The sequence below is a fragment of the Pelophylax lessonae genome (genome assembly GCF_965119305.1).
Source record: "Pelophylax lessonae genome assembly, chromosome: 4".
NCBI classification, from domain to species: domain Eukaryota; kingdom Metazoa; phylum Chordata; class Amphibia; order Anura; family Ranidae; genus Pelophylax; species Pelophylax lessonae.
Window position 1 is genome coordinate 603,768,631 of NC_138771.1, and position 10,466 is coordinate 603,779,096.

Sequence of the window (10,466 nt, forward strand, 5' to 3'; positions counted from 1 at the left end):
GAGCCGCTCGGGCACTCCTGGTGCCCCCTTGGTGGTTGATGTAGGCCACCGCCGTGGCATTGTCCGTCTGCACCCGAACCGGGCAGCCCTGCAGCCGGTCCGTCCAGCGATGAAGACAGAGACTTATCGCACGCAATTCCAGAATGTTGATCGGAAGGGAAGACTCCCCCTCCGACCAAGTTCCCTGGGCGGATAGAACGCCCAGAACACCACCCCAGCCCGACAGGCTGGCATCCGTGGTGATCACCGTCCACGAGACAGGACGAAACGACTTGCCCCCGGACACCATCGGGGACTGGAGCCACCACAGAAGGTTTCTTCTGGTGCGATGACTCAACGAGATTTGAAGATCCAGAGATTGAGGTCGCCCGTCCCACCTGGACAGGATCTCCGCTTGGAGACCCCGCGTGTGAAACTGGGCGAAGGGAATCGCCTCGAAGGCCGAGACCATCAATCCCAGACATCTCATGCACGTCCGCAGAGACGAGTGCGGAACGTCCCTGAGGGACCTGACTTCCTCCTGAAGAGTTCTGAGTTTGTCTTCCGGCAGGAAGACCTTCGCCTGCACCGAGTCCAGAATCATTCCCAGGTAGGGAAGACGAACCGACGGACTCAGTGTAGACTTTGGAAAATTTATCGTCCAACCAAACTCCTGCAGAGTTTGCATCGTGACAGACAGGTCCTTCTCCAGACCCTGGCTGGTCGCAGACCGAACCAGAATGTCGTCCAGATACCCCAGGACAGAAATGCCCTGGGCCCTCAATAATGCCAGAACCGGTGCAAGCACCTTGGTGAAGACCCGCGGAGCCGAGGCGAGACCAAAAGGCAATGCCACGAACTGGTAGTGATCCTCCGCAATGGCAAATCGAAGGAACCTCTGGTGACCCTCGAAAATGGGGATGTGAAGATACGCATCCTTCAAATCGATGGAGGCCATGAATTCCCCGGAACCAGGGCAGCCACCACCGACCGCAGGGATTCCATGCAGAACTTGCGAACCCGCACAGAGCGGTTCAGAGCCTTCAAGTCCAGAATTGGACGAACCTTGCCCTCCTTTCTGGGCACGGTGAACAGATTGGAATAAAACCCCCGAAATCTGTCCCGATGAGGCACCGGAACCACCACTCCCTGAGCCCTCAGGTCCCGCACTGCCAGGTGCAGGTCCCGCAAACGCTCTGGAGACAGTTGAAGATTTGAGGGAAAAAATCTGCTTTCCGGCCGAGAGAGAAACTCGATCTTGTAACCAGATCGAACGATCTCCTGAACCCATCTGTCCCGCACACGGGCCAACCAGGGTTGAAGAAAATCGAGCAAGCGTCCCCCCACCCCAAAACCGAGTGAGGGCGCCCCTTCAGGCCGAACTGTTATGGGCTGCAGATCCGGACTGGCCGGACTTCTGTTTCCCAGACCAGGGCTTCTTCTGAGAGCCTTGACCTTTGAACGGCTTGCCCTTGTAGTGCGGCCGAAAGGCACAAAAGGACCCCTGAGGGGGCCGAAAATTAGCATGCTTCTTCCCAGAAGCCCCCTTAGCCTTGGGGAAATGGGGCAAGAGAGTGCTCTTACCCCCGGTGATCCCCTTAATCAACACATCCAAGGACTCCCCAAAAAGGCGAGACCCATCATAAGGCAGATTGGCTAAGGTCTTACGTGAAGATTGGTCCACCGACCAACATTTTAACCAAACCAGGCGGCGAGACAACACCGCCACGCTGTGCACACGTGCAGCCAATGGAACCAGGTCCAGGTCCGCATCACGCAGATACATGACACCCTGGTGGATTTGATCCACCATATCCAGGGTCGCCGGCGAGGCCGAGTCGGCCACTAGGACGCGCCTAAGCATCTGCGTCCAACTTGCGATCGCCTGGGCCGCCATGAGAGAAGCAAACAGAGCCTTAAGCATAGAACCCGTAACAGAATAAGTATGACGGGCAAGAGACTCCAATCTCCTATCCGTGGCATCACGGAACACAGGGGAATCCTCTGCAGGAATCGCAGTGGCCTTGTTTAAAACCGCAATTGCGTGATCCACTGGGGGAGGCACACACCACCTTTCATCAGTGGAAGGCGAGAAAGGATAACGCAGCTTGAACCTACTTGGTACAGCAAAAGGTTTGCGCAGATTGCGCCATTGATCCTTAACAGCGAGCTGAAAATCATCATTGCAGGGGAAAACCTGCGGCGTCCTGCGTTTTCTCTGCGTCCCATAGGCCGCCAAGGCAGCGGGGGGACACACTTCATCCTGCAAACGCAGTGTTTGCTTTATGGAAGCAATCAATTCATCCATGATTGCAAGCTCTTCAGGCGAGCCAGGGGGAGAATTATCAACCCCCTCAACTTCAGCCTCCACCTCGGACCCCACTAGATCTAGGGAGGAGCGGGACCCCGATAAGGAGGCCCCCGCCATAACAACCCCATCACCTTCACCCTCAGAATCAGAGGAAAGAGCAATTCTGGGTCTTTTAGTAGATTGAGCAGCCACCAGCATCTGCACCTGAGCAGCAAGGCCAGCCACAATAGTGGCTAAATCCCCCCCTGGGGGGGAAACAGCGGTCCCCTGGCTTTCCACCAAGGCGGTAGGAAATTTGCCCTCCTGAGAATCCATTGCCCCTGTAATGCCAGACAATAAAGGGTTAACTGCCCCTTTAAGCAAGCGCGGCAAGCGCAGCCCACCGCACCACACTCAAGCACAATGAGACCCCCACAGGGAATATGCAAACTGAACACAGGCAATGGATAGCAAGAACAGAAGGATAAAACCTGAGGAGACCCTCGCCGCTGCTGCTGCTGCCTCGATCGGTGTTCCTGGAAAGAGGAAGTGATGCTGCCAGGGCGCTCTATGAAAGCCTATGGAGGCTACAAGAAAATGGCCGCCATGCATGTAAAACATGCGGCCGGAGCGATTGCAGGCAAAATGGCGCCGTTTGGCGCCGAAACCGCCGCTCCACAGTGCAGTAATGCACACGTGACATCCCTGTATAGGAATACATGTCAGATCGCCGCAGCGATCGCTGTATATGCCCAAACATGCCAAAAAAACATGCCCCACAGCACACAGCTTCTCACACTGACCAGACTGACACACACAGTGTCACACAGCTCCCCCCCCCCCCTTTGCAGCCCACAGCATGCAGCCGAAAGATAGGGAGACAAGCAGTGTGAATAGAGGCAGGTTACACAGTCCCAGACTGACACCCCCCCAGACAGACAGGTCCCCACATAGATACACTTACCTCTCAATGGCGTGGGGGACCCGCACAGGCGAACAAGCCGCTGCACATGAGGCAGGGAGAGTCGCAATTCAAGACGCACAAAATGGGGGTTAAGAAACCGCACAGCGTCCAGTGAGGTAGCCACCTCACCAATCATCCCTGCACCGAACAGGGATGGGTCGTTCACTGTGCCAGGAGCGTTACCTGGCTGAACGCTCGATGGCAGGCTGGGAAGCCACTAACCCACGACCTGCGACCAGGGGGATCAGCCCGAGACCCAGCCCGCATGATCCTCTTCATCAGAAGAACTAACTAACGCTGACAAAAATAACAGCTAAGTAAAGGTAGAGAGAAAACTCAAACAAAATGTCAAAAAGAAGAAAGAGTCTGGGGCAGAAAGCCCCAGCACAGGAAAAGCCAGCCACTCCTGACAAGCTAGACATTAAAACTGAGATATGGTTGCAGGAAGTAGGAGGGTATTGACTGAGGGGACCACCCCTTGAGGGTGGGATATGTTAAAAGCTTTAATGTTAACATATTCTGTTGCCTAGCTACTCCTTCGGAGCAAAGTCTAATACCCCATATGTGACGAATATGAAGAGGCGGCGACTGTCGGAGGACGTAAGAGAAAAAGTGTTTTTAATACAAAAAAAGTCAACCTTCAAATAATTATGTTCAGTTATGCACTCAATACTTGGTTGGGAATCCTTTTGCAGAAATGACTGCTTCAATGCGGCGTGGCATGGAGGCAATCAGCCTGTGGCACTGCTGAGGTGTTATGGAGGCCCAGGATGCTTCGATAGCGGCCTTGAGCTCATCCAGAGTGTTGGGTCTTGCGTCTCTCAACTTTCTCTTCACAACATCCCACAGATTCTCTATGGGGTTCAGGTCAGGAGAGTTGGCAGGCCAATTGAGCACAGTAATACCATGGTCAGTAAACCATTTACCAGTGGTTTTGGCACTGTGAGCAGGTGCCAGGTCGTGCTGAAAAATGAAATCTTCATCTCCATAAAGCTTTTCAGCAGATGGAAGCATGAAGTGCTCCAAAATCTCCTGATAGCTAGCTGCATTGACCCTGCCCTTGATAAAACACAGTGGACCAACACCAGCAACTGACATGGCACCCCAGACCATCACTGACTGTGGGTACTTGACACTGGACTTCAGGCATTTTGGCATTTCCCTCTCCCCAGTCTTCCTCCAGACTCTGGCACCTTGATTTCCGAATGACATGCAAAATTTGCTTTCATCCGAAAAAAGTACTTTGGACCACTGAGCAACAGTCCAGTGCTGCTTCTCTGTAGCCCAGGTCAGGCGCTTCTGCCGCGGTTTCTGGTTCAAAAGTGGCTTGACCTGGGGAATGCGGCACCTGTAGCCCATTTCCTGCACACGCCTGTAGACGGTGGCTCTAGATGTTTCTATTCCAGACTCAGTCCACTGCTTCCGCAGGTCCCCAAAGGTCTGGAATCGGTCCTTCTCCACAATCTTCCTCAGGGTCCGGCCACCTCTTCTCGTTGTGCAGCGTTTTCTGCCACACTTTTTCCTTCCCACAGACTTCCCACTGAGGTGCCTTGATACAGCACTCAGGGAACAGCCTATTCGTTCAGAAATTTCTTTGTCTTACCCTCTTGCTTGAGGGTGTCAATGATGGCCTTCTGGACAGCAGTCAGGTCGGCAGTCTTACCCATGATTGCGGTTTTGAGTAATGAACCAGGCTGGGAGTTTTTAAAAGCCTCAGGAATCTTTTGCAGGTGTTTAGAGTTAATTAGTTGATTCAGATGATTAGGTTAATAGCTCGTTTAGAGAACCTTTTCATGATATGCTAATTTTTTGAGATAGGAATTTTGGTTTTTCATGAGCTGTATGCCAAAATCATCAATATTAAAACAATAAAAGGCTTGCACTACTTCAGCTGTGTGTAATGAATCTAAAATATATGAAAGTCTAATGTTTATCAGTACATTACAGAAAATAATGAACTTTATCACAATATGCTAATTTTTTGAGAGGGACCTGTATATGGCCAAAAATATGTTGACTTCCGCTTCAAATCATTGGGTTCATGTGCTTTCAGTGGAGGGTAGTGGTAAATTTATAGCCCATTATATAGACATTATAGACAACTGTGTACAGTTTGCTGTTCCAGCATGGCTGTGTCCCTGTTCACAAACCCAGCTCTCTAAAGACATGGTTTGATGAGTTGGGTGTGGAGGAACTGAAGTGTCCTGCACAGAGCCCTGAACGCAACACAACTGAAAATCTATGAGATGAACTGGAATGTCCATTTCCAGCCAGGTCGTCTCGTTCGACATCAGTACCTGACCTCAAAATTCACACAGGCACCAAAAAATAATTTGGAAAGCCTTCCCAGTGTAGATGCTGTTATAGGTTTGGGGAGCCAACTCCATTTTAATGCCCATGACTTTAAAATGGGATGTACAACAAGTTAAAAGGGGTGGAATAATTAAGGTGTCCACACAGACCTTGACCCTACTGGTGTCCACACAGACCTTGACCCTACTGGTGTCCACACAGACCTTGACCCTACTGGTGTCCACACAGACCTTGACCCTACTGGTGTTCACACAGACCTTGACCCTACTGGTGTTCACACAGACCTTGACCCTACTGGTGTCCACACAGACCTTGACCCTACTGAACATCTATAGAATGAATTGGAATACAATTTGTGAGCCAGGTATCCAGGTAGCCATCCAACATCAGTATCTGACCTCATAAATGTTCTGTTTGCTGATTGGGCACAAATTCCCACATGTACATTCCAAGATCTTATTGAAACCCTTCTCAGAAAAGTGTTATAGATACACAACAAACCCATGTAGCTGCTATGGCCAGGTGTCCAAAACTTTTTTCAGACAGAAAACATGAAAAAGTAAATTTAGTAATTGAAATAAAATGCCACCCTTCCCTTAAAATATAATAATATCTGCAACGTATAACTTGAACTTTGTGCTGCAGGATGCTTTATCTTGGATACAAAAACAAAGCAACCAATCAGACTGTAGGTTAGTTTTCCATGGAACAGAAATCTGGATACTAAAGGGCACGGTTCTATGTGTTCCCTGTTATAATAGTCACAGCCCTGGTGTGCAGAAACTGATGTGGGAAGAACTTCGTATAGGTGATGGAAAAAGTCACAGTAAGGCAAGAAGAGGAATGAATGGATGTAGACAGAAAAAATATAAAGTCAATGACACATTTAACAAAAAGTGATGAAAAAGAAACCGAACTATAAAAAGCAATGATAACACAAAATGAATATTCACCATATGGGGTCCTTGTTCACAGCATCATCGTAAGCTAATATGTAGAGACAAAAAGATCCAACAATCAATGCATGCCCTGTGGAGACAACCCTGAAAGACAGAAGACATTACTGCAACAATATACACCAAGCTGGGTTACTGTAATAAGATATTACAGAGATAAAAAGACATTTAGGAGCTGGGTTACTGTAATAAGATATTACAGGGGTAATAGGACACTCAGGAGCCGGGTTACTGTAATAAGATATTACAGGGGTAATAGGACACTCAGGAGCTGAATTACTGTAATAAGATATTACAGGGGTAATAAGACAGTCGCGAGCTGGGTTACTGTAATAAGGTATTACAGGGGTAATAGGACACTCAGGAGCTGGATTACTGTAATAAAATATTACAGGGGTAACAAGACACTCAGGAGCTGGGTTACTGTAATAAGATATTACAGGAGTAATAGGACACTCAGGAGCCGGGTTACTGTAATAAGATATTACAAGGGTAATAAGACAATCAGGAGCTTGGTTACTGTAATAAGATATTACAGGGGTAATAGGACACTCAGGAGCCGGGTTACTGTAATAAGATATTACAGGGGTAATAAGACACTCAGGAGCTGGGTTACTGTAATAAGATATTACAGGGGTAATAAGACACTCAGGAGCTGGGTTACTGTAATTAGATATTACAGGGGTAGTAGGAAACTCAGGAGCTGGGCTAGTTAATAAAATGGTACAGGGGTAATACGGTATGGGAGTCGGGTTACTGTAATATATATGAGGTATGGACCATGAACTGGGTTACTGCTGAGACACTCAGGAGAAATTACCAAATGTGAAACTGACTTCTCTGCTGTGGAGGGCCTGGTTTTTTTGGGGTTGTACATGAATCTCTCATTAGGGTGTTGGGATATTTCCATCAGAGTTTTCCACCCAACGTGTTGACAAACCCCCTAGACTCTGCCATCTCTTTATTGGCCACTGAGCTCTCTGCAATGCATTTTGGGATGGCAGGACAGAAGCGGGAATAAATCCCTAAATGCAACAGAAGGCTAGAACCCCTGTCCGCATTTTATTGCTGTCCCTACTTTGGATTTTCCCTCATTTCTTGTCTAGAGAAACCATTGTCACCAAGACAGTAAATGAGAGAAAATCTCCCTAACGGAGTCCCTGATAGCAGTAAAATTCAGAAAGGGTTTCCAATCTTTTTTTTTTTTTTAACCTGGTCCCATCCGCGCTACAGCCTATATACGGCTGCAGCGCGGACTTGAATTTCCGGGAGGCCGTTTTTAAACGGCCTCCCATAAACACGCCCTCCGCGCGCTCCAGCGAGCGCGCATCGGGCAAAAGCTGTGTTGGCCGTGTCCCTTGGACACAGCCAATCACAGATCGAGACGAATGGCCAATCACAGCGGCCATTCGTCACGATCGAGGCATCCAATGAGAGATGATCACATATGTAAACATAGGAGATCATCTGTCATTGCCTCGGTAGTAACAGACTCCCCGCGCGCTCCCGCGAGCGCGCACCGGGGATAATCTGTGTTGGCCGTGTCCCTTGGACACAGCCAATCACAGATCGTGACTAATGGCCAATCACAGCGGCCATTCGTCACGATCGAGGCATCCAATGAGTGATGATCTCAAATGTAAACATTTGAGATCATCACTCATTGCCAGCTCTCCCTCCTCACACACAGACTGCAGTGTGAGGAGAGAACGTAAGTGTAAAAAAAGTGCCCACCAGTGATCACCAGTGCCCACCAGTGTGCCATCAGTGTGCCAAGTGATCAGTGAGCCCAGTGCTCATCAGTGCCCACCAGTGCCCACCAGTGTGCCCATCAGTGCCCGCCCAGTGCTCATCAGTGCTCATCAGTGCCGCCCAGTGCTCATCAGTGCCGCCCAGTGCTCATCAGTGCCGCCCAGTGCCCACCAGTGTGCCCATCAGTGCCCGCCCAGTGCTCATCAGTGTCGCCCAGTGCTCATCAGTGCTCATCAGTGTGCCCAGTGCCCACCAGTGTGCCCATCAGTGCCCGCCCAGTGCTCATCAGTGCCGCCCAGTGCTCATCAGTGTGTCCAGCGCTCAGTGTGCCCACAGCGCTCATCAGCGTGCTCATCAGTGCTCATAAGTGTGCTCATCAGTGTGCCCACAGAGCCCATCAGTGTGCCCATCACAGTGCCCATCAGTGAGCCAGTTTAACCGTGCCCATCAGTCTCACCGTGCCCATCAGTGTCACCGTGCCCATCAGTGTCACCAACGATGGCAAAAAAAAATTTCTCAGCCGAGGAGGCCTTCAATATCATCAGTGAGGACATGGACAGGGAGCTTTCTGCTTCGGAATCTTCGGAGTCAGAGTCTGACTCCGAAGTAAATTATGAGCCAGTCATTAGCAGCGGGACGCAGACCGACTCCGACGAGGAGGAATACTGCCCGCCTGCCAAACAAAGGCGTTCTGGTGAGGAGGAGGCAGTGCCATCCACCAGCTCCGCAGTGCCATCCACCAGCTCCGCAGTGCCATCCACCAGCACCACAGTGCCTCGGCAAGAAAGGCCAAGCTCAAGTGGGGTGTCACCTCGCCCCCAAAGGGTTAGGACCAACGCCAGCCTTCCCTATGCCCTTCTGAACCCCCTGTGGCTTCCTCCCAACTCAGGAGAAGCCATCATCCCCCCTTTCACTGCCCAGCCAGGAGTCCAGGTCAACATGGAGAACTTTGCCCCAATTGACTACTTCCGTTTAATTTTTACGGAGGACCTGCTGACGTCCATTGTGGCCCAGTGCAACCTGTATGCACAACAATTTATCCAGAGTAACCCATCTTTTTATTCCCGTCCCTTTGAGTGGAGAGACCCAACGGTGGAGGAGTTCAAGATATTTTTAGGCCTCACCTTCAACATGGGACTCAATAAAAAAAACGAACTGCAAGCATATTGGTCAACCAAACCAATCTACCATATGCCCATCTACTCTGCAGTAATGCCCAGGGCCAGGTATTTGATGATCATGAGGTTCCTCCATTTTAACGACAATACCCAGTGCCCTCCCCGAAATTCCCCAGCATTTGACAAGCTGTTCAAAATTCGGCCACTTCTAAATTATTTTTCAGAAATATTCCCTCAATTGTTTACCCCAGACCAAAATATATGTGTGGATGAGTCCCTTGTTAAATTTACCGGCAGGCTGGGCATCAAACAATTCATTCCCAGCAAACGGGCCCGCTATGGGGTGAAGCTTTACAAACTATGTGACCGAGCCACAGGGTACACCTATGCCTTCAGGGTGTACGAAGGGAAGGACACCCAGCTGCATCCCCCTGAATGTCCGGACTACATGGGATCAAGCGGGAAAGTTGTTTGGGACCTCATTTACCCTCTCCTTGAAAAAGGCTACCACCTGTACGTAGACAATTTCAGCACCAGTTTGCCCATGTTCCGAAACCTTCACAGAAAGAAGACTCCTGCATGTGGCACGGTCCGAAAAAAACGGAAAGGCTTTCCTCAAAGGCTAGTAAACACCAAGCTGAGAAGAGGGGAGACGGCGAGTCTGAGAAATGAGGAAGTTCTGGCTGTGAAGTGGAGGGACAGAAGAGACGTCTACATGTTGTCTTCGATCCACAATGACAACTATGTGGAATCCCGACGAAGGAATGGCCCAGTCCGAAAGCCAACATGTGTACATGAGTACAACTTATTCATGGGGGGAGTGGATTTCAACGACCAAATGGAACCCTATCTACCCACAAGACGTACCTATCATTGGTACAAAAAAGTAGCAATTTATATTTTTCATTTGGCCACATACAATTCCTACATTTTATACCGCAAGTCCACCGAAAGCCACCAACCCTTCCTTTATTACCTGGAGGAAATCTTCACAACCCTCATATTTCCAAACGGCCCACCAGAAAACATTAGATCTGACGTAATAAGCAGACTGTCTGAACGCCATTTTCCCAGTAAAATCCCTCCCACACAAA

General features: G+C 49.7%; 1 protein-coding gene across 1 annotated transcript in view; it reads right to left on the minus strand.

Moving 5' to 3' along the window:
- Positions 1-10,466, minus strand: part of LOC309553205 (TLC domain-containing protein 4-A-like) — an 83,881-nt gene that overhangs the window by 28,771 nt on the left and 44,644 nt on the right. The window contains exon 4 of the mRNA XM_082254155.1: positions 6,500-6,589. Coding sequence (XP_082110281.1) covers positions 6,500-6,589 — 90 coding nt within the window. The remainder of the gene's footprint in view (positions 1-6,499; positions 6,590-10,466) is intronic.